The sequence below is a fragment of the Coregonus lavaretus genome (genome assembly GCF_964263955.1).
Source record: "Coregonus lavaretus genome assembly, chromosome: 27".
Classification (NCBI taxonomy): Eukaryota; Metazoa; Chordata; class Actinopteri; order Salmoniformes; family Salmonidae; genus Coregonus; species Coregonus lavaretus.
The window spans coordinates 17,230,022-17,255,316 of record NC_140014.1 but is presented as its reverse complement, the minus strand read 5'-3'; the positions used below and the strand labels follow the sequence as shown (position 1 = coordinate 17,255,316).

General features: G+C 46.0%; 1 protein-coding gene across 3 annotated transcripts in view; it reads right to left on the bottom strand.

Annotated features, from left to right (window-relative positions):
- LOC311102825 (ral GTPase-activating protein subunit alpha-2-like) overlaps nt 1-25,295 on the bottom strand; it is a 135,119-nt gene that overhangs the window by 9,039 nt on the left and 100,785 nt on the right. For all 3 annotated transcript variants that reach the window (XM_084144253.1, XM_084144254.1, XM_084144255.1), the window contains exon 38: nt 1,454-1,578. In XM_084144253.1, coding sequence (XP_084000379.1) covers nt 1,454-1,578 — 125 coding nt within the window. The remainder of the gene's footprint in view (nt 1-1,453; nt 1,579-25,295) is intronic.

Below are 25,295 nucleotides of genomic sequence, written 5' to 3'. Positions count from 1 at the left end.
ATTCATCAATTCGTATAGCTGTTCCAGATGAATGCATTAAAGAGGGCTATTATATTAAGTCTTGATGTTATGTCTGCTCCCATCAGACCCAGCTGATGCACCATGCTGTGAAACCAACCCTCATTTAATGATAAGAGAAAATGATTGTTTATTGTCTGACCATTGCTCCCTTAATCCCAATGGAGGACCCAACCAGCTATCCTACTACTGCCCCACTACAAAAAGAAACACACAACAGCAGAGGATAGACATGAATGCCCCAGCACTGGGTAATTACAAGTATTTTCTCTATCCCTTTCTATCACTCTCCCCCCTCTCTGTTTCAATCTCTCCCTTTCTGTTTACCTCTGCCTTTCCATCGCTCCCTCCCACTTCCTCCCTCTCCCCTCTCTTTTTCTCCCCCTCTCCCAGATTCCCTCTCCCTGCAGAATACTCCCTGTTTAGTATTCTGGTTGATGAAAGGTCAATAGAGGTCAGTTTGGTACTTCTTTTATTTTTGTATTTGCACCAAAGAAAACAAGTGATATACAGATAAACACCCCCCCCCCCCCCCCCCCCCAAAAAAAAAAAACACAAAACAGTGTGCAGGTGTGGTTGGGACTTCTTTACACCTCTGCAGTAAAAGGAGCAGACTGTAATTATGTTAATAGAGCTGGCTACCCCCTGCCTCTGCCAGTCTGCTTATCAACCCTGCCTTCTGGGGCTGCTCGCTGAGATCTGGACAACACACACACACACACACACACACACACACACACACACACACACACACACACACACACACACACACACACACACGTAGACTAGACATACACAATAACAGATCCAGTTATCACAAAGTAGAACAGGACAGGTGTCCAGTTTTATCAGAGTGCATGAGAGCATTGCTGTATTGATTGGATGTTAGTGGTGTTGTTGTTGTTGTTGTTATAGACCCATCAGATCTAGGCCAGGCAGGGCAGGAAGAGGAGACATTGTTTAATGAAGTCCCCCTCTGTCTCCCCTCTTCCTGACCTCTGGAGGATAGCAGTGTGATCCCAGTGTTTACCGTCTACTGTTAGTTACTACACATCTCTGGTACGGGGATGGAGGCCCTGATAAGAAGACTCCGATCACATACACAGGGCTTGACCCACATTCAATCATGTCACATGTATATTTCGATCAGGCTCATTAAATGAGAGGGAGATAAAAACAGAAAGGAGGAGATGAAACAGAACACGGGGAGACAAGGAGCAGGGCCTGACTAAGTTGTTGAGCCACGGTGAAGTCTTTGATGCTGCTGCTCAGACAGTGCGGAGAGAGCTTGGCCCTGCTGCCTTTGATATTCATCAGTGTGGGAGACAAGGACCAGGAAACAGAGATGGAGGGGCCTGAAGAGGAGGGCTAACAGGTGTGCTGCTGTGGAGGAAGAGAGGAGGAAGTGGAGGAAGTGAGGAGGGGAGATTCTTACCTGTCCCACTCATTGGGTAGTAGCTGGGTGAAGGGGAGAAGACCTGCGAGGCAAAGTCCTCAAAGGTCATGACCTCCCGGTGGTTCTGCACAATGGCCTCCAGGTACAGCGCCCGCTCCTCATAGCTGGGGCCAGGGTTAAGGAAAACCACAGAGGAAGATACATAGAAAAGGGCTGACTTACAGCCCAATGAATCTAATCAAAACCCTCAATTCATCAATGGAGAAACATAGTCAATCAAGACCAAACAACACATGAAGAAAATCCATCACATAATACAGAAATTAGCATTTCTGACCAACAACAGTAGCAGACAGAAACAAAGGCAGAGTCAGTAGACAGAGTAGTAGTAATAACCAGACCACTGGAGAGGACAATCAGCCTGGCCACACAGCCACAAATGGGAAAGCAGTCACCAAATAAAAACACTACAGGCATGACCCTCCCCTCACCTCTACTTGCTGGGCCCCATCCCTGGGCACTCTAATGAAACCCCTGCTGGAGGCAGAGAGATGCTCTCAGACGTCCCTCCATCCCTCCCACCATGGCACTTCTCCAACCCGTCAGGGGGAAAATTGGAGACATTTCAAATTCAGAGTGTCAGGCAGGGAGAGAAATCTGGGAGCATGGTGCCGGATGGATACAGACAGTCAGCCAGGTTAGAACAAAATAACAGAATAACAAAAAAGGGCTTAAAATGCTGCTGTGTGTGTTTGTGTGTGTGTGTGTGTGTGTGTGTGTTAGAATATGGCACTAACTATGCTAGCTGTCGGTTTCTGCCTTTCCTTCTAGAAAACTGCACCTAACAAATGGCCAGTCAAGAGTGGACCCAAACAGACATATACTATAGCCACCCACTCCAGGAACCCACTGTGCTCATTCACCTCTCATTAAGGGACTGCTGCTTGTAGTAAGTGTTGCTAGGCTGTTGCTAGGGCCCCTCTGCTCTGGTAGAGTGGTGGAGAGAAGAAGGGCTGGCACAGGAAGTGGACTTTCCTGTGAATGTGTATGGGCTGGACTAAGCTGGGTTGGCTAAAATGGAATGGACTGGGCACATGCTGGCACAGCAGGGGTTGAGGCAGGCATGACGAATGGCTGTAAGGCAGCCGTTTCAAACTGGGACTGACGGGCACCTGAGCCTAGGGCCTGGGCCAGCCTGAGGACAGGCAAGCTGCTCACCACACGGAGGGAGGGAGGGAGGGAAAGCGGCATGGAGGAAGAGAGGGAGAGAGAACAGTCTTGCTGTAGCAATGAAGCTTAAACCCATGGAGTAGGGGCAACACAAGGGCATGGGTTAAGATCACCTGAGCTGTGTGTGAGGCTGCCAGTAAGGCTCACGGTCATCTTTTACCTGCCTCCAGATCCTGCTGATTCAACCAGGACTGGGGACACAATAGAGAATATCACAGACTTTGCTGCCATGGCAACCCTGGTCACAGCACAAAGTGACAGGTCATATCCCGGGTTTTATGAATGTACGTGGAGATAGAGAGAGAGAGAGAGAGAGAGAGAGAGAGAGAGAGAGAGAGAGAGAGAGGGGAGGAGAGAGAGAGAGAGAAAGAGAGCTAGAGAACTCCAGTCCACTGGGCCAACAGAGCCATATGGTTTTCCATTATCAGAGATGCAGATGACTGTGTCCCAGCCTATTATTGAGATTCCTAAAGCAAATATTGACTCCAGCTGGGGTGGCCCTCCGCTCTTCTCTGACACACGCCTCTCCTCCACCCTACACTCTGTCGATTCCTCTTCCCACTATATCCAACAGAGAGAGATCAGGAAAGAGAACCGAATGACTGCAATCAGTAAATACGTGGCTTCTGTGGATTTAAACTTGTAGCACAGAAATCCCTATAAAAGCTTAGATACAATGTGAGTGGTAATGTTGAATTAGTAATTCCATTTCTATGGTTGTCCCCTCCCTCTGTCTTTGTCTCTAATGACTATAGGCTAGGTACAGGATGTTCCCCCACAAAAGCTGTTCCTGCTTGCCTAGCACCCAGTAATTAAATCAAGGGACAGTGACACAAAAAGCATATCCATGTCGTGTTCGCCAAACCCACTGACCCTTCCCTGGCTGACAAACTCTCTCTCTCTGTGGCAACACATATCTGTTAAGGAATTACCTCTTCGGGTGGAATGGCCATTACCCAAGAGATGGCTATGTTGGTATGTTATTTATCGATTACAGATAATGTACCCGCTACTGTAGGCCTCTGGCTACTGTATGCTTCTGGCTACTGTATGCCTCTGGCTACTGTATGCCTCTGGCTACTGTATGCCTCTGGCTACTGTATGCCTCTGGCTACTGTATGCCTCTGGCTACTGTATGCCTCTGGCACTCAAAACCATTAGGCTATACTACAGGGAGCTTGGCAGGATGAAAACAAAAAAGTTTATGCGGTATCAACGCAATTATCCGTAGAATAACTGTCATTTCACAGTTCAACTGTAAAGTAAAAAAGAGCGGTTGAGAGGCTTCCAGAGAAGCATGTTCTACCACTAAGAACCTCCCAATATTCCCCCAAGTTCCAAGCAGCTGCCCGTTCCCATTAGGGAGAGGAACGGAGTGGGAATATCATGTCTGTGAAGCGTGTCAGAACGCTGTGTGAGCAACTGACAAATCTTTTCAGTCAGACGAGTTTGGAAACAACCTGCAATGTAAAATAATGCTCTGACCTCACTCAACAACAGGTCAGCCTTTAAAAGAAACTGTGAGAGAAGGAGAAATCACAAAGGCTTGGTTATGACTAAAAAAATCACATTTCAAATCCACTTGACAATAGCAACAACATGTAGGCATTTAATAGATAATAGTCCTCCTCCAGCCCTACAACAACCCCTCCCCTCCACTAACTCTGCCCCCATGGTGCTCACTGGGACAAAAGGCAGTGACTTATAACTCAGATAAAGCCGGTGTGTGCCTGTTGGGTGAGGTGTGTGTGGTGTGTGTGTGTGTGTACAATTCGCATGTAGCCTCCACACATTAAGAACTCTGGCACTCTTATAAACAAGCCAATATGTGTTCCCTGAAACAGACGGCACACACACAATAGTGCACGTGTGTGTGTCTGCACGTGTGCGTGCATGTGTTAACGCATGATGCATATGCATGCGTGTGTGTGTGTGTGTGTGTGTGTGTGTGTGTGTGTGTGAGAGCGTAATGTCCAGATGGCAGGGTGGCCAAGGGGGAATCCAGGGTCAAGCGCCTTTGTGGATCAAAGCCAAGGTCAGGCAGCAGCAGTGAGTAGTAGCAGCAGCAGTGAGCCATGTTCAAGGTGAATAGGGCCTCAGATGGCTCTTCATTAGCAGGCTGCTCTGGCCCGGGACCCCTACACCCCTTCTCTCTCCCTCTTCCTCCAGAGGGATCCATCCTCAGTCTCTCTCTGCACCCTCCCAGTCCAGAGGGACTTATATTGAACCTCAGTGCCCCCCCCCCCCACCCCCATCCACATTTTAACCCCCCCCCCACCTCAATCTCTCCAGAGAGAGGCATTCTGAGCAGGCCTGCCTGCCACCCCTCTCTCTTTGTGCCCCCTTGCACCCTGCTGACAGAAGGCCTCACTGCCCCCTGACCCTTGTACAAGAGGGCTGTATGCCCGCGGGACCTGCAGGTCCCGACAGAGATCATTGCGGCGCGGTCTGCATTTTTCATGCTGCGGGTGGGAGCGGGCGGTCAGACAGACGACTTTGGGATGAAAATATTTTTGTTGTCCCACAGATTATTTGGAAACTGTCCTCTTTCTACTTTGTATGTGTTAGCCTACCTATTGTATTAAAAACACATCTTTGTAGCATTATTCACACACTCTCAGTTCACTGCTTCAACACCAGTAGCCTTCCTCTCTAGTTGGGTGTGTGAGATCAAGTGTGCCTAGTTATTATATATATATATATATATATATATATATATATATATATATATATATATGTCTCAATGAAATAGAGTAGACTGTCTATGCATGGGTGGAGAATCACTGGCAGTCATCTTTCCAAGGAAATTTACTTAAATATGAATAGGCTATAGTTTACTACAGTGTCTGTACATAGATATTGATAATGGAAAGTGGAGGACACTCAACCAACGTTAGTCGAAGTGCAATCCCAAATGTTTGAAAGTGTAAGTGTCCGCTCTCATCATTCTTGCTGCTTCAAATTCAGTAGCCATAGGTGCGAGATCAGGTGCGCATGTGGTCTCAATTAAAATAGAGTAGGATACAGCCTATGCATGGGTGGAGAATCACTGGCAGTTATATTTCCAAGGAAATGTACTTCCTAAATATGATTAGGCTACAGTTTACTACATTGCCTAGAAGTACAAAAGTATTTAGACATCCCTTTCAATTAGTGGATTTGGCTATTTCAGCCACACCCGTTGCTGACAGGTGTATAAAATCGTGCACACAGCCATGCAATCTCCATAGACAAACATTGGCAGTAGAATGGCCTTTCTGAAGTGGCACAGTCATAGGATGCCACCTTTCCAACAAGTCAGTTCATCAAATTTCTGCCCTGCTAGAGCTGCCCTGGTCAACTGTAAGTGCTGTTATTGCGAAGTGGAAATGTCTAGGAGCAACAACGGCTCAGCCACGATGTGGTAGGCTACACAAGCTCACAGAACGGGACCGCCGAGTGCTGAAGCTGGAGTGTAAAGCTTGCCGCCATTGGACTCTGGAGCAGTGGAAATGCGTTCTCTGGAGTGATGAATCACGCTTCACCATCTGGCAGTCCGACAAACTAATCTGGGTTTGGCGGATGCCAAGAGAACGCTACTTGCCCCAATGCATAGTGCAAACTGTAAAGTTTGGTAGGGGAGGAATAATGGTCTGGGGCTGTTGTTCATGGTTCGGGCTAGGCCCCTTAGTTCCAGTGAAGGGAAATCTTAACGCTACAGCATACAATGACATTCTAGACAATTCTGTGCTTCCAAATTTGTGGCAACAGTTTGGGGAGGCCCTTTGGGGAGGCCCCCTCCTGTTTCAGCATGACATTGCCCATGTGCACAAAGTGAGGTCCATACAGAAATGGTTTGTCAAGATTGGTGCGGAAGAACTTGACTGGCCTGCACAGAGCCCTGACGTCAACCCCATCTAACACCTTTGGGATGAATTGGAACGCTGACTGCGAGCCAGGCCTAGTCGCGCAACATTCATACCCGACTTCGCTAATGCTCTTGTGGCTGAATGGAAGCAAATCCCTGCAGCAATGTTCCAACATCCAGTGGAAAGCCATCCCAGAAGAGTGGAGGCTGTTATAGCAGCAAAGGGGGGACAAACTCCATATTAATGCTCATGATTTTGGAATGAAATGTTCGACGAGCAGGTGTCCACATACTTTTGGTCATGCAGTGTATAATGGCCCACGTGACAATCTCTGGTAATTTAACCTAGGCTACTTCTTAGGTTATGTTTGCGCATTTTGATATTGTCTATAGGGCACACAACTGCTGGGACCATGGCTGGCGAGTGAGCTGCATCACATACACCTAAAATAACATTGTGGGACTGCGGTTGGGTTCGGGACCAGTTCTTGCGGTAGCATGTGGGAGTTGGACAGAAAGCCAGCGGGAGCGGGATGAAGAAATCAGTCCAGCGCTGACCTCTATTTTGCACAACATCACTCACACATACTGCTCCACACACAGAGTAGGGAGGCACATACGCATCCATCTGGGATTATCATTCATACTAGCCAAAGGACTAGGATTATTAGTCCACCAGAACAACACAAAGACAGAGTTAATCTAACGGAGAGCAGAGTGAAAACAAGTATTTCCTTTTCTGTCAACTGGAACTTCCAGCGGACTGGAACGCAGTCCTCTCATCCTCTGAGAATTGTACAAAGCAAATGGAAACCATCATTTTAGGCTGTGGGATGGGAGCTGGCAGTGTGAGAGTTCAGGACACACCAAGAGGTTAATCTGTTGAGAGGGCCTCACAACAGGGGTCTCCACACCACCGGATTAGAGTCCAGAGGAGAGGGCTTCAAAACCCTATCCTGAGGTCTCCCTCTCACAGGCTAGACAGGAGCCAAACAGGTCAATTAGCTCCACTGAGAGCCTGCAGTGGGGAGCATAAGCAGTGGCCAGAGTCCCCTCAACCTGACTGACAGGTTAGAAACATTAGACTATAGGGCTCCAGGGCAGGAGCCTGAGGGGAGGTCAAGGATCTTGGTGGCTCTGGCCTCTCTCTATGGGGAGGAGAGGCTGTCTTTGCTCTGAGTGGTATGCACAGCACACTCAGCTCTGAGCTGCTATGATACATGTGAAGGATTGGCCCAAGAGACACTCAACTAGCCTCTAATTAAGCAGTCAGTAGCCAGTAGTTTGGTACCTTTTCACTATCCTTTTCAACTGACCTTTCACCATCTTTTATTTGCATTACCTCATGTATTACACTGTACTAACAAGGTAATTACACAATAGCACAGAGAATTCTGTCTCTCCTACAACACTAGAGAGTAAGTAACTGCTGAGGATGAAGAGCCAAGGTTAATCCTGTTGGTATAAAAGTCCTCTTGCTAAATGGCCTCTAGCAGTCTGGAGACGAGGTGGAGAGGTGGTAGAGTGCCTGTGGGTGCTTGACCCCCACTCTCACCTCTCTCGCCCAGATCTGCCCATTAATCTCTGCCAATCAGCTTGACCTTCCTGAGGAGAGGAGAGGAGAGGGTAGGAGTGTGGGGGTGGCCACCGCATTGACTAGCAGCAGTAACATAATTGGCCCGTTAAGAGGGGAAAAGGCCTGATACTTCAGGGATGTTAGTGGCGCATGAACAGGAATACCACACACACACACGACTCCTTCCTCCTGAATTAAATACACCCCCCCCCCCCACACACACACCATCTATCAATCAATATAAATTATGTACATATCTCATTAATTTGGTCCAGGCAGGTTTGTATGACATTGCATGAAGAAATTCATATTAATAAAGTCTCAAGGTGTCATCTCCTAAAAATAAATGGTGTGGAGAGGAGGAAAGGAGCCATTACACAGGCAGAGAGTGTAGTAGAGAGAGGGAGGGAGAGAAGGAGAGGGAGTGAGAAAGAGAGAGTGCAGGTGTTGATTGGACAGGGGCTGGGCGGTGAGTGCCAGGCAGGCCAGCGGTACCGGTTGTCACAGAGCGCGCCAAGGTGTGAAGCTCGTCCCAGTGGAAAGCCCCAGATGTGTGAGGTGATTATGGGGAAGAGGGACAAAGAGAGAGAGACATTTGAAATGTCTATATTCGTTTAAAACTTTTGTGAGTGTAATGTTTACTAATGTTTCCCTTGGTTATTTACCTTTTGTTTATTGTCTATTCCATTTGCTTTGGCAATGTAAACATATATGTTTCCCATGCCAATAAAGCCCTTTGAATTGACAGAGAGAGCACTCTGTCGCACGCTGGGTCTGTACATAGTCAATGGTAGGCTTCGAGGAGACTTCTATGGTAGGTACACCTACAGCTCATCCCTTGGCAGTAGTACTGTAGATTACTTTATCACCTTCCTCAACCCAGAGTCTGTCAGAGCGTTCAGTCAGCCCACTGATACCCCTATCAGATCATAGTAAAATCACAGTCTACTTGAACAGAGCAATACTCATGAGGCATCAAAGCCAAAGGAACTGCACAATATTAAGAAATGCTATAGGTGGAAGGAAAGTAGTGTAGAAACCTATTAGGCAACAACAAATTCAATCCCTTTTAGACAACTTCCTGGACAAAACATTTCACTTTAATAGTGAAGGTGTAAACTTGGTAGTAGAAAGCCTAAACTGTATATTTGACCTTATCAAATCTAAAAAATTCAAGCAGACAACCTAAGAAAATTTTAAATAATGACATATGGTTTGTTGAAAAATGCAAAAACCTAAGAAAGAAATTGAGAAACCTATCCAACCAAAAACATAGACCCAGAAAACCTGAGTCTACGCTGTCACTATGGTGAATCACTAAAACAATACAGAAATACACTACGGAAGAAGGAACAGCACGTCAGAAATCAGCTCAATGTAATTGAAGAATCTATAGAATCTAACCATTTCGGGGAAAATTGGAACACACTAAACAAACAACAACATGAAGAGTTATCTATCCAAAACGGAGATGTATGGATACACCACTTCTCTAATCTTTTTGGCTCGATAACAAAGAACAAAAGCAAAAACATATACATGATAAATTACAAATCTTAGAATCAGCTATTAATAGACTAACAGAACCCACTGGATTCTCCAATTACATTGAATGAACTACAGGACAAACTACAAACCCTCCAACCCAAAAAGGCCTGTGGTGTTGATCGCTTCCTAAATGATATTATAAAATATACAGACCACCCATCCTCTTCAATCTATATATCAATGAATCTGAAGTCTACTGTCTACTGATGATCTGGTGCTTCTGTCCCCAACCAAGGAGGGCCTACAGCAGCACCTAGATCTTCTGCACAGATTCTGTCAGCCGAAGCCCTGACAATAAATCTCAGTAAGACAAAAATAATGGTGTTCCAACAAAAATCCAGTTGCCAGGACCACAAATACAAATTCCATCTAGACACCGTTACCCTAGAGCACACAAAAAACTATACCTACCTTGGCCTAAACATCAGAACCACAGGTAATGATCTGAGAGACAAGGCAAGAAGGGCCTTCTACGCCATCAAAAGGAACATAAAATTCAACATCCAATTAGGATCTGGCTAAAAAGACTTGAATCAGTTATAGAACCCATTGCCCTTTTTGGTTGTGAGGTCTGGGGTCCGCTCACCAACCAAGAATTCACAAAATGGGACAAACACAAAACAGACTCTGCATGCAGAATTCTGCAAAAACATCATTCGTGTACAACGTAAAACACCAAATAATGCATCCAGAGCAGAATTAGGCCGATATCCATGAATTATCCAAATCCAGAAAAGAGCCCATAGGCCTATATGTTTTAATAAGGTTTGTATCACAACTAGAGCGCCCAAATAACTTCTTAAAATTAAGCACATTAATACACTTTACAAGGGGTGTAGAGCCTAACTGGCATACAGTGAGGAAAAAAAGTATTTGATCCCCTGCTGATTTTGTACGTTTGCCCACTGACAAAGAAATGATCAGTCTATAATTTTAATGGTAGCTTTATTTGAACAGTGAGAGACAGAATAACAACAAACAAATCCAGAAAAACGCATGTAAAAAATGTTATCAATTGATTTGCAGTTTAATGAGGGAAATAAGTATTTGACCCCTCTGCAAAACATGACTTTGTACTTGGTGGCAAAACCCTTGTTGGCAATCACAGAGGTCAGACGTTTCTTGTAGTTGGCCACCAGGTTTGCACAGATTTTCTATGGGATTAAGGTCTGGAGACTGGCTAGGCCACTCCAGGACCTTAATGTGCTTCTTCTTGAGCCACTCCTTTGTTGCCTTGGCCGTGTGTTTTGGGTCATTGTCATTCATTTTCAATGCCCTGGCTGAGGGAAGGAGGTTCTCACCCAAGATTTGACGGTACATGGCCCCGTCCATCGTCCCTTTGATGCGGTGAAGTTGTCCTGTCCACTTAGCAAAAAAACACCCCCAAAGCATAATGTTTCCACCTCCATGTTTGACGGTGGGGGTGGTGTTCTTGGGGTCATAGGCAGCATTCCGCCTCCTCCAAACACGGAGAGTTGAGATGATGCCAAAGAGCTCCATTTTGGTCTCATCTGACCACAACACTTTCACCCAGTTCTCCTCTGAATCATTCAGATGTTCATTGGCAAACTTCAGACGGGCATGTATATGTGCTTTCTTGAGCAGGAGGACCTTGCGGGCGCTGCAGGATATCAGTCCTTCACGGCGTAGTGTGTTACCAATTGTTTACTTGGTGACTATGGCCTCAGCTGCATTGAGATCATTGACAAGACCCTTCCGTGTAGTTCTGGGCTGATTCCTCACCGTTCTAATGATCATTGCAACTCCACGAGGTGAGATCTTGCATGGAGCCCCAGGCCGAGGGAGATTGACAGGTATTTTGTGTTTCTTCCATATGCGAATAATCGCACCAACTGTTGTCATCTTCTCACCAAGCTGCTTGGCGATGGTCTTGTAGCCCATTCCAGCCTTGTGTAGGTCTACAATCTTGCCCCTGACATCCTTGGAGAGCTCTTTGGTCTTGGCCATGGTGGAGAGTTTGGAATCTGATTGATTTATTGCTTCTGTGGACAGGTGTCTTTTATACAGGTAACAAACTGAGATTAGGAGCACTCACTTTAAGAGTGTGCTTCTAATCTCAGCTCGTTACCTGTATAAAAGACACCTGGGAGCCAGAAATCTTTCTGATTGAGAGGGGGTCAAATAAACCTACCATTAAAATTATAGACTGATCATTTCTTTGTCAGTGGGCAAATGTACAAAATCAGCAGGGGATCAAATACTTTTTTCCCTCACTGTACATAAGCAGCACGTGAGTTTCAAGTTTGGGGAAGATTATTTTCACCATAAAAATGCACCTTTATAATAAAAGCATTACATGCATAATTGCATTTGCGTTCACTTTTGATAATAGTGTTTTCCGTTAATGGAACATTCGCGCTTATAGCCTACTACCATGTGCGCATTGCTGTGCCTATTATTGTGAAGAAATAGCCTAACAGTTTATCAACATTTTAAGCTAAACGTTCTGATCTGTTGAGTCAGCCACATTGCGTAAAAAAGGTTTTTGATGCTAGTGGTTGTATTAATTTGGGATCTATCGCATCCCACAACTGTCCCAGACTATTTTTTGAATATTTATTTATTGCACAGAATAGAATAGGTTGACCTTTGTACTATACTGTTCGTTAGGCCTACTCATCTTGATGGCTGACGAAAAGTAAAGCAGAGCAAAATGGAATGCTATTTGGCCCTAAACAGAGAGTACACAGTGGCAGAATACAGTGAGGGAAAAAAGTATTTGATCCCCTGCTGATTTTGTACGTTTGCCCACTGACAAAGACATGATCAGTCTATAATTTTAATGGTAGGTTTATTTGAACAGTGAGAGACAGAATAACAACAACAAAATTCAGAAAGATGGATGTCAAAAATGTTATAAATTGATTTGCATTTTAAATGAGGGAAATAATATTTGACCCCTCTGCAAAACATGACTTAGTACTTGGTGGCAAAACCCTTGTTGGCAATCACAGAGGTCAGACGTTTCTTGTAGTTTGCCACCAGGTTTGCACACATCTCAGGAGGGATTTTGTCCCACTCCTCTTTGCAGATCTTCTCCAAGTCATTAAAGTTTTGAGGCTGACGTTTGGCAACTCGAACCTTCAGCTCCCTCCACAGATTTTCTATGGGATTAAGGTCTGGAGACTGGCTAGGCCACTCCAGGACCTTAATGTGCTTCTTCTTGAGCTACTGCTTTGTTGCCTTGGCCGTGTGTTTTGGGTCATTGTCATGCTGGAATATCCATCCACGACCCATTTTAAATGCCTTGGCTGAGGGAAGGAGGTTCTCACCCAAGATTTGACGGTACATGGCCCCGTCCATCGTCCCTTTGATGCGGTGAAGTTGTCCTGTCCCCTTAGCAGAAAAACACCCCCAAAGCATAATGTTTCCACCTCCATGTTTGACGGTGGGGATGGTGTTCTTGGGGTCATAGGCAGCATTCTTCCTCCTCCAAACACGGCGAGTTGAGTTGATGGCAAAGAGCTCGATTTTGGTCTCATCTGACCACAACACTTTCACCCAGTTCTCCTCTGAATCATTCAGATGTTCATTGGCAAACTTCAGACGGGCCTGTATATGTGCTTTCTTGAGCAGGGGGACATTGCGGGCGCTGCAGGATTTCAGTCCTTCACGGCGTAGTGTGTTACCAATTGTTTTCTTGGGGACTATGGTCCCAGCTGCCTTGAGATCATTGACAAGATCCTCCCGTGTAGTTCTGGGCTGATTCCTCACCGTTCTCATGATCATTGCAACTCCACGAGGTGAGATCTTGCATGGAGCCCCAGGCCGAGGGAGATTGACAGTTCTTTTGTGTTTCTTCCATATGCGAATAATCGCACCAACTGTTGTCACCTTCTCACCAAGCTGCTTGGCGATGGTCTTGTAGCCCATTCTAGCCTTGTGTAGGTCTACAATTTTGTCCCTGACATCCTTGGAGAGCTCTTTGGTGTTGGCCATGGTGGAGAGTTTGGAATCTGATTGATTGCTTCTGTGGACAGGTGTCTTTTATACAGGTAACAAGCTGAGATTAGGAGCACTCCCTTTAAGAGTGTGCTCCTAATCTCAGCTCGTTACCTGTATAAAAGACACCTGGGAGCCAGAAATCTTTCTGATTGAGAGGGGGTCAAATACTTATTTCCCTCATTAAAATGCAAATCAATTTATAACATTTTTGACATGCGTTTTTCTGGAAAAAAAAAAATCTCACTTTTGTGAGTGTAATGTTTACTGTTTATTTTGATTGTTTATTATCTATTTCACTTGCTTTGGCAATGTAAACATATGTTTCCCATGCCAATAAAGCCCTTTGAATTGAGAGAGAGAGGCTTCAGAGAACAATTTGGTTTCAGGTAGAGAGGCAGAAAGAGGAATACTGTCAAAATAAACAAAGAGGGGATAAAGAGCGTGAGAGAGCGTATTCCAGAAACTACTCAGTATGGTAAGTACTCAAAGTACCCATAATGCATAGGAAGATATCCAAACCCTGGTGTCTCAGACAGATTGTTCCTGTGAGAATCAGAAAGGGGTGGTTGAGAGAGAAAGATAGAAAAATAGATATCTATACTGTCACATGGGATGTGAATTGAGAAGCTGTTCTCATTTCCAAAAACGACCTGGCTAAGATGCAAATTAGCTGTACTGCAGTCTGTAATGTAATGGCAGGTTACAGGAGCTTTAACAAGGGGCCTAATTAGGACCAGAGCCCCAGAGGCCCAGGGGATTACACTGGCATTAAGGCCAGGTTAACGACACCTTCAGGGGGATGAGTCTCCCTCGGCGTCAGCCTCTCAAGCCAACCTCCACACCTTACCACCGTCCATCTGAGAGCGAGACATGGGCACGAGGAGTTATGGCCGTGACATCACTACTAACCCGTGACATCACTGCTACAGTAGCACCAATCCAGACAGAGGGCTGTGTCTGCTAGCTGGCATTGACCCTTATTTATGACTGGACCACAGTGAAGAAGTCGCCCATTTTCTCAAGCATGCCATGTCGCCGCCAGCTTACAATTCCCTGAGGCACAATAAAAATCGATTAGCACTTCATAGCAAATCAAATGAACGCAATCTAAACCAGAGTTATGGATCGACTGGGCTAAAAACTATGTCATCGTGATGGGTCAACTGGGGATGGTGGGACATAGAGACTACTTCTTAGTGTTGAGATGGTAACACTTTACATTAAGGCATACTTTATGGGTAACTAAGTAGTTTATAAATAAATTGATAACAATTATAATTTTTCTGATAATGTAATAAATTATGACATTGACAATTGGTTAATCCAACATGACTGTTTGCCATCAAAGGGCAGGCTGGTTGTGTATTCAGATGAGTATTCCGATGTGTAACAAATCTCCTTTTCAAAGGGCCGTCTATTGATCAGAGCCACTAACGTATCAGCCTTAGATGTGGAGCACAATGGAGACATGATTAATCAAACCCAGAGAGATTAAAAGCAGCCAGTCACAGGGCTCTATCACATTAACAGAAAGTTCTAATAAGATGAGCTATAAAAGACTGCCTGACTGACATGCTCAAGGAGATCGAGACTAGAAGTGGGTGGTCAGAGAAACCTTTGAAGATGTCCTTGGTGGTCCAATCTGAGCTGAGGTAATCAGGTTTGGATGAAAGCTTCTGTGGCCTGAGCACTTTGTTTGGCTGGAATAATGGTGGTCCTCAACAGAGCAGGGGAGGTGAATATGTATGTGCAGTGTGAGGGTGGATGGACATGACTTTGAACAATGCGTGTCCATGATATGCACATACAATTTGAAACCGTGGACCAAAATGGCTATTTTCAGACATATATTCAACATGTGAGTCGTACCACCTGTATCCTGCTTCAATCCCAAACCAACAACAGAGCAGAGAAAGACAGTCTTTAGCCCGTTTGACACATTAGTCCCACTCCATAGAGATTCTAATGTCCTAATAGCCTGCGGGGCCACATACAACACTGTGTTATGCCAAAGGGTTTTGGTTTAACCCAACGATAACACAGTGTTCCACAGAAAGCTAATGAAATATTTACCACACGGATGAGGACTCTGAAATTTTAATGTGCGGGGAAATGATTGCTATGCGTTAACATGTGGAGTCGGCGTCTGCTTCCGATCCGTGTTTGGATTCATCCTCCAGAGTGCATTCTCCCGCCCCTACATTAGCCTCGCAGTGAAAGGTTCAGTGGGTAAATAGAGCTCTCTAACCTTATGCAAAACGGCAGGCATTTAACGGGAATGCTAATGATTAGCACAGGGTTACAGATGATCACAGTTATCATTCCGTTATGAATATGTTGGAGAGCCAAGGTTAGTTACAGGGACAAAAGTGAATTCATTTGCCCTCATCTCTGCATTACAGCCATATTTCAATCAATGCAATTATAATCATAATGAGGTTGGGGCTCTTATCAAAAAATGACAACCAGTAGCAGACCGTATCGCTGGCCAATTTTTCCTCTCAGGATCATTTCCACGTTGTTCTCCTTGAAGATTAGGGTAATAATACTGCTATGAGCGGGCGTCAGTTTGGAGGACAGGAAGAGTATGATAAATGTATGTGACACACGTGGGAGGTGCATAGGGAATGGCAGAACGAAGGGGCCCTCCTCTATTCTACAGTGTGAAGGGTTAGGAGGCGCAGATGGAGTTCCCAAAGCTCCCGTACGGACACGGCTGTTCACCTGGGATTACCACCTCCTGGCCAGGAAAACTCCCAGCTCTGTCTGACGCCCCTTTCTTCTTTTTCTTTCTTCCCCCTCTTTTCTTTCATTGTCTTTCTCTCCAGCCTTCCTCAAACCCACCACCGCCCCTCCTCAGGCCTGAAAGCACAGCCGGTTGTGGAGTAGGCCTGGAGTCAATGAGGTGGGGGAAGGATGGGGAGCCTCCCTACTACCTGGAATGATTAGTGGGGGTGGGATGGTAAGAAAGAGGTATGAAAAAACTGGGCAGAAAGACAACTGATGTCTTCTGTGTTGGCAGCAGCCTTTTCTAATCCTAGCCCTGGGGCCACACTGTGCAGTCAAGCGGGCTATTACATGGCAACAATTAGGAGGCCTAACACCTGGTCCTACCCATTCTGGCCCTCCACTGGCAGCTGACTGTACAGTCTCATCGCCAGGTGGTCCTACTTCAATGACATTAGCTAGTCACTCAAGAGTTAATCAGGAGCCTGTCTTAGCCTAGCGTGGCTGCATGGAGCCCATTCAGCAGCCTCAGCCCCATTTCAGACTGGCTGTCTGTTTATGGGGATGTACGGAGACAATGTTGTTTAGAAAACCCGTTAAAATGAAGATCTCTAAGAGGGAGCTCAAATAATTAACCGATGGACTGAGGCCTCTAGGATTCCTGGCTGATGTTTCGCGGTGGCCCATCCTGTTTAGAAACTCGCGGTGCGTCCACATACAGCGAGGGATTATAATGGGCCTTTTCATGGATGCACAAAAACAGATGGAAGAGCTGGGAAGTGCTATACATCTCTGCAGATGGCCGCGACAAAGTAGGGGGAGGGAAACGGGATTTGGTCAAAGTCGGCAGATACAAAACAAGTGGGTGTAGACTATAGCAGCCAGGGCCATATCTGCCTCCACAAAGGCCATTCCATCTATATCCCCCTGGCCTGGAGATCTGAGAGTAAATAACACTCATTACAATGACAATACATATAGATTTGTAGCCCAAACTGCTAGAATCTCATCAATAGTAATTAGTGGCTATACATAACTAATGGCTCAGGGCCTTTGTTTTCCTGACAAAACCTTTTGGAGGAGTGCAGGTCTGGTAAACAAGGTTTTCTGTCAACATTTCAAATGGAAAAACCTAGCGAGGAACATCTACAACGACAGTGAGTCAAAAGTCTAAGTCTAAAAAGGTTTAGAAAGAGACTACTAAGAGGGTTATAAATCTAGAGCTGATTACCAGATAATCAACCAAGCCTACTCTTTGTCCAGAGCAACAACAGCAGCACAGCAAATACATGCAGGCCACCAAATGACAATGCCAATCACAGAAATGCCTACTGTACAGTATGTTGCTCTGTGGCCAAATCAATGGCTGCCACTTGACAACGTACACATACTCTCTGAATTACCACATCAAAGGGCGCTTTCTGGAAAAAGGGGCGGAAAATGCACTATACACACTTTAATGTTTTGCTTGTCTCTCTATGTGGAAAATTCCACTTAATGCAAAAATGCAAATGCTCAGGACAAGGACATCCTCCACGGGGAAACAATGGAGATGGGCCAGGAGAGGAATAGGTGCTGCCTTGAACTGTTTAAAGAGACAACTTATACATAATCAACTAATTCCTCTATAAAATAACCAATTAAGGCTGTGAAATTAAAAGCAATGTGAAGAAAATCTTCAGCCAAACAGTGGTTCTAGTCTCATGATGATAAAATTGAAAAGCTAGCCTAATGCCAATTTTAGGACAAAACAGAGCAAGGTCAAAGGTTTCTTGACAAAAGAAGTCCCTAACCCAGGGCCACATCACAGAGACTGAGAGAATCCTGGGGTATGTGATGAGTGACATTTTGCTGACATTTCCCGGTAGCATTGAACACGGGACGTCTCGAGACAATGACAGAAATATCTGTGGATATGCTTGAATGTGACAGAAGAGAGAGAGCGAGGAGAGAGAGTCCTGGTCTTTTCAGGGGACAGTCTCAGTGCTCCGGCCGGTGATGACGAGGGACACAGAGATTGAATGGTAATCACTGGAGCGCAGACAATGGATGATTGAAGGCTCTCTCCGCGACGCTGGAGGATTTCAATATCAGAGCGGCCCTAGAACTGGGATCCTTATCAGGGCAGGCGTCAGACAAAGGAGAGCGGAGCGTGAAATATGGGCTAAAACACGGGCACACGACCACGGCGATTAGCAAGAGGATAAAAAAGGGCCGCGCACACAAAGAACCCAGCTTTATGTGGACAAAGGCTGTCCAGTGCCTCGTTGGAACGAGAGAGATAGAAGGAGAGCGGAGAGAGACGACGAGGAAGAGAAGGAGAGAGGGGTTTTTACATATATTCTTTCCTCCATCTTCTACAAGATGTCAGGCCTAAGGAGAAGGGAGACTGGGGAAGGGAGGGGAAGCGAGCCCAGTGTTTGAGTGCTCCAGGACCTCTGCTTCTGATGAGGAATAATGGACTAGCAACACCAGAAAACTCCCAGGACCCTTCCATCGTCAAGGCCTTCCCCATCCTATTCATAAATACCCACACAGACACACATATGCCACACACGGAGGTGCACACCTGCACGGTTTAGTTTTTCTGCCAAAAAACCAAAACAACTAAAATGATTCCCATTTATTTATAAATTCAAAGTGCGGAGGCTTCCCAGGGAAGCTCATTAACCCTCCCTCAAGAACCCAGAGACAAAAGAGGGGAAACAAAACCGAACTAATCATTGACAATGCAGCCATTGTAGGGGAAACAAGAACAAGCATCCATTTGGATAACCTGAGAGGGCTAACAGCTTTCCTTTAGTGGTGTTTGGCTGGCTGGGAGGAGAAAGAAAGTTCATTAATTAAACAGGGCTAGGGGAACAGATGGAATGGCTAGTTGGATGCTAATCACTTAAAGCAGACAGACAGGTTTTACACCCACCGTAGAACCACACACACATCAATGCCTATTAACACGTCTTCTTAAATGAAATGTACTGCGGTACCGGCACTGGAGTCAGTTAGGGAGTCTGTGATAGGCAGAACGGACGGTCTTCCATATACAAGGACAAAAAGTATTGATGCACCCTAACACTGGGGCTTGACAATTCACAGAGTAAAACAGTGGAATGCACGTACAGTGCACAGAGTAGTACCACTGCTGTCCACAGTTATGACTGCTTACAAAGTCAAAACACGTAGCATGAAGAATCCATCAACACCAATCTTCTCAGAGAAATACTTTTCAACCAGGGATTCCTTCAAAGTATGTTTTTCCTCCACAAATAAAAATAATCTCCATAACAACAAGCCATGGAAGAATGGCCAAGGGTTTGATGACTGGTGATAGAGACAGCTTTCACAGTTATTAGAACTAGGGGTGTCTAGTGGCTACCAAACACCTATGTGGCTTCACCCCTGACAGGTTCATAATGACACAGCCAGTCTGATCCCAGTAACGCTACCCGACACCTCCCTACCGGGGCTGGCTAGCTGGCTGGCTGGATGGTGGGAGAGAGAGGGGGATCCCACGCAGACCTGGCAACCTCTCAGCCTTTGACTGCACTCTTACAAACAGACAGATGTCAGGCATGAATGCATAACAGACGGAGCAGGAAGGGGAGGGGCGTTCAAGTTTACAGATACACGGAGCATGACATTCTTTCAGTAACATACTGTGCTGTAATGTGTGTACAATCCCAGGATTTGAAATATTTAGTGATGGGGTGGCACATGTATTGAAAACAGAAACTGGTCTGTTCTGCAACTGTGGATGGCAAATCTTTTTTAAACTAACAACTTTCAAAATACCCATTTAATATTACCTTGAGTAACACAGTCACAATGTTGAATGGCACACAATTAAGTAAAGCGTGGACAACGATCAGATAAAATCATAGGATACCTTCTCCCATTTGGAGACTATTGACAGTTTAACAACCTTAGTAAAACCTAGCCATACCACAACAAAAATAAAAAAAATAAAACACAACAAAGAAATATCACTTCAATGCTTCTGACAAAACCCCAGTAACTCCTCATCATCTCTCTCAGTGTTCCTCTCATCCCCAGGATCAGTGGACAAACAGCGGCTATCACAAACACAGTGTCTTTATGGTCTTTCAGGGCCCTGTGCTGTCATCAAGCCCCTCAGCCCCGGCCATCAGCCGTCTGTTTCCATGCCTGCTCTACCTGTGTTTAAGAGTGGCCCTGCTCTGCTCAGCCACCGGCCCCCAGGGCTTTCACTGTGAGGGTGTGTGGGGGACGCCTTTTGTTAGAGGCAGGGTGGGGAGGAGGGAGGGAAACAAATATAATGCTGTGAGTCATTCTGCATTAGCAGCAGGGGGGTGGGGGGGAATACTTTTGCATGTTGTATGAAGCTAGACGCCATATGCCATCCGGCCAGGCTGCCTCCTGAGTCAAGGCTGGGTTTGACAGGCCTTCGCGTGTCCCCCTCCTTTTCCCCTTGTCCCCCCTCAGGCCCTTCTAGGCCCCAGCGGCAGAGCTGTCTGCTGCTCCGAGTGGAGCGGCCATGGAGTGGTGGTGGTGTGTGGGTTGAGTGGGGGGACTCAGTGATGTGAACACATCAGACATTGTCGTGAGCCCCAGGAACAGCTGGTCAGCTGAAGAGGTGTGGGGGCGGGTTGAGGGCGGAGGAGTGGAGGGGTTGAGGGGAAGGCAGTGCGCTACACTGATAATGGGATTAGGTTAAAACATTCAGTAGAGGAAACTCCCTCCTTCCCAAAATGTCATAAACCCCAACCATAGCCCCCCTTTCATCCACTCCCCGGCCCCCACCAAACTCAAACCCTAACTCCACCCAAGCTCTGCTTCACCCAACAACAGTCTCCAACCCAACTGCCTCTGACAACCCCACCCACCTACACCCTGTCTAGCAATCCACCCTGCCACAGACTTCTGAGGTCCTGATGGGTCAGGGTGGTCATTGGGAATGGACGTCCCTGAGAGCTGGACTGTGACAGAGCTTAGAGCTGGACTGTGACAAGAGCTGGACAGGACTGTGACAGAGCTGGACTGGACACAGAACAAGACCCTAACCTAATGGAAGCAGGTTGCTCTTCCACACAATGTCACAGAGCCTCTAATTCAAAGACAAACTCCCGAGTGGCGCAGTGGTCTAAGGCACTGCATCACAGTGCTAGCTGTGCCACTAGAGATCCTGGTTCGAATCCATGGGGCGGCGCACAATTGGCCAAGCGTCGTCCAGGGTAAGGAATGGCCGGCAGGGATGTAGCTCAGTTGGTACAGCATGGCGTTTGCAACGCCAGGGTTGTGGGTTCGATTCCCACGGGGGCCCAGTATGAAAAATGTAACAAATAATGTATGCACTCACTAACTGTAAGTCGCTCTGGATAAGAGTGTCTGCTAAATGACTAAAATGTAAATGTAAATTTACAAAGAGGATAGTTAGGGCTGTACACATCACTTCTCACAAGAGACTTATGAAAGAGGGAAGTTGGCTCAGCTCACCCTTCTCACTGTGCCAAGCCAAGCACTCAGTTCATGGGCTGCAGGAGACTGGTGAGTGTTATGGCACACTAGCTGGCAAATAACATCCTATCAGCAATGTTAAATAATACATGTTCAGCTACAGTACACTAACATGGCATCTCCCATTCATAACCTCCTTTCAAAGACTCAAAAATATGCTTTCCTCTTGACTAGGTAAAGAATCTTCTTGTACTAAAGAACACATTGTTATCCATGTAGGGACAATGAGAGAGAGAAACAAAGCCTTATTCAGAAGGTAGAGAGAATACAACACTCAATACTACCACAACCCTAATTAAACATGCATGGCCACCGGGGACAAGAAAAACACTAGACAAATTCACTACACAAAGCAGTAGGCCAATATCAAATCGCAAGAGTCCCACATATATTAAGTGTTCATGAGTGTGTAAAGGCTGAGCTACAGAGCTGGTAGATGGTTGGCTATTTGAGGCAGGGCTCTGAGGTTGGTAGCAGCCCTAGGTTAAACTGGGCTCTGTGTGTTTCACTGAGAAGATGAAACCTCTCCCTCTCCCTGCTTCTACACTGCATGTTCCCCACAATGCCACCTAAAAGCCTGGCTCACATGACAGGCCATGTGCAGGAACAGATTCTGGCTATTGATTGCTGCCTGGAGATGGATCTCTCTGTGTATGTGTGTGTCTTAGGGGAAGGTAGTAAGGCCACCGCGCTAAAGCTATTGATTCTGTCCAGCGGGGAAGCTGCGTTTCATTCTATTAGAGGCTCCTGCCACCTAAACACCACACCACACACATTTACTAGGAGTGAACGGCCCATCAAACCCTAGTGCTTGTTTATGAGAGAGAATAACACTTAGTGACTGGATAAAGTCTCCAGTCAGAAACCCAACAGGCTATGTGGAAGCAGAGGAAGTCCACTCAGACACCTCTGCTACAGCCATATCATAATCTATATAATAAATATGCCATTTAGCAGACACTTTTATCCAAAGCGACCCACTACCCTGACGTTGCAAGCGCCACGCTCTACCAACTGAACTACAGAGGACCACATGGTTGGGAATGAATGACACATTGGCTGTCAGGGAAGTTCACATATCCAATTCTCTTGATATATAGAGTGCTACTTATATAGTGGGAAGTTGTCAGTCAAGAGTATTCTCCTCCCTCATGTCATGTCCTCACCACACACAGTGAGTGTGCATTCCCTCTGGCAATGGAGTAGACTGCAGCCAGCCAGCCCGCTGCTCAGTGTCCATACAGGGTGATTATTAGGATTCACACAGCCAAGGCAGCTGCCTCTTCCAATAGGGCCAGATGAATAATAGATGACACAGTTTGTGTGATTTCTGACGGCCTTGTAATATAATGTCTGTGGGGTCAGGACTGTCTCTTTCACATCAGGACTGTCTCTTTCACATCCAACAGTGGGGAGGGCTCCAAAATAACATCACTGTGTTGTCACTGAATAGAGCAGAATGCTGTACAGACCAGGAGGGGAATGACACACCTAAACCCATAGATTTAGATATCTAAACACTGACCATGTGTCACAAATACACCTACACACTAACAATCACTCACACACAAACTACTCCATGTACCATGGTGTAGAGGCAAAAAGGAAACAGTGGATTGTAGCGGAAGGGAGGATTGGTGTGTGTGTGTTCTCCGGCAATGTGGCTGGTGGTCATATTTCAATATCAAATCCAATTAGCCGGAGTGATGGTGCAGCAGAGCGCCTGCCTGCTGGAGACCTCTTCAGTTCTGTGGCGGAGGGAGCGGGAGAGAGGACACCACAGAGCGCCATAGAGGAGAGCACCACAGCGCCAGGCCTGCCTTTATGTGGACGCACTGAGGTCATGTGGTTCTTCTTTGTAGAAACATTAAACGAATTACCTTGGAGAGCGGCCTGGCTACAGACAGCAGATTGGGGAGCGCTGGGGCATTGTGAGGGGAAACGCTGGATAGGGATTTAATCTCTGCTACAAAAACAGCCCGCTCTGAAAAGAGACAAGGTCATTGTTCCAACCCAAAATAAAATAACTACATTTTGTAGAAGATGAGAGGCAGATGAGATGAGGAACAGAAGGGAGCTTACATGGAGAACTGGTACAATACAGCAACCAATCCGCAGGGGGAGGAATGGTTCATGCCTGTGGGTCAAGTCTAGATTTATCATTAGTTTTGGTACTCCTTCTCTTTGTTGAGGTAATAAACCTCAAATAGCATTCTAAATTGTATCTTAAAACATTCTTCCAAAAATAGTCTGAACTTTATTTACTGGTAGGATTTGTTTTCTTAAATCCTGACCCATCTTTCTGAATTACAAAATAGTTTGTGTGTGTTTGTGTGTGCACCCTTTCTTGATAAAAAATAGTCTCATCACCTCCATGACTCATGACTCATTCTTTGTTTAAACGTAATCCTCCAGCCATCCAGAAAAATGGCCCACACATAAGACACCAGTGCTGGCATTGCCATCATCCATTGGCTGGGAGCACCCATTTGTCAGCTTATCATCCAGATCTGCAGTATGTGGGGCCTCAGCCTGGCTGGCTGCTTCACACTGCCAACACTCCAGCCCAGCCAGCGCTCATCTCATCTCATAGATCAGGCTGTCGTGCTGCTCTTTTCCTGCTAAGGAATGCCAGGTAGGCCTGGTCTGGGCCGGCCCAGTGCTGGCTCCCTTCCCCCTTGGCTCCCAGTGCAGGCAGGCCTGTGGCAGCTAGGCCCCGCTGGCAGCTCAGTCTATCTTACACTGGAGTAATTCACTTGGCTTTGGGTTACAGACATCTGTCTCTCTGCTGTCTCACTGACGCCCGCAGGGACCCTGAGAGGGGCTGATATGAGGCTCGCTGATGGGTGGGTGGGATGGGGGGGGACACCCGTGTGCATTGCACATACAAATGCAAGTACACATACAGTTGAAGTCGGAGGTTTACATACATTTAGGTTGAAGTCATTAAAACTTGTTTTTCCACCACTCCACAAATGTCTTGTTAACAAACTATAGTTTTGGCAAGTCTGTTAGGACATCTACATTGTGCATGACACAAGTAATTTTTCCAACAATTGTTTACACACAGATTATTTCACTTATAATTCACTGTATCACAATTCCAGTGGGTCAGAAGTCTACATACACTAAATTGACTGTGCCTTTAAACAGCAAAATTCCAGAAAATGATGTCATGGCTTTAGAAGCTTCTGATAGGCTAATTGACATCATTTGAGTTAATTGGAAGTGTACCTGTGGATGTATTTCAAGGCCTACCTTCAAACTCAGAGCCTCTTTGCTTGACATCATGGGAAAATCAAAAGAAAATCAGCCATGACCTCAGAAATGAAAATCGTAGACCTCCACAAGTCTGGTTCATCCTTGGGAGCAATTTCCAAACGCCTGAAGGTACCACGTTCATCTGTACAAACAATAGCACACAAGTATAAACACCATGGGACCACGCAGCCATCATACCGCTCAGGAAGGAGACGCGTTCTGTCTCCTAGAGA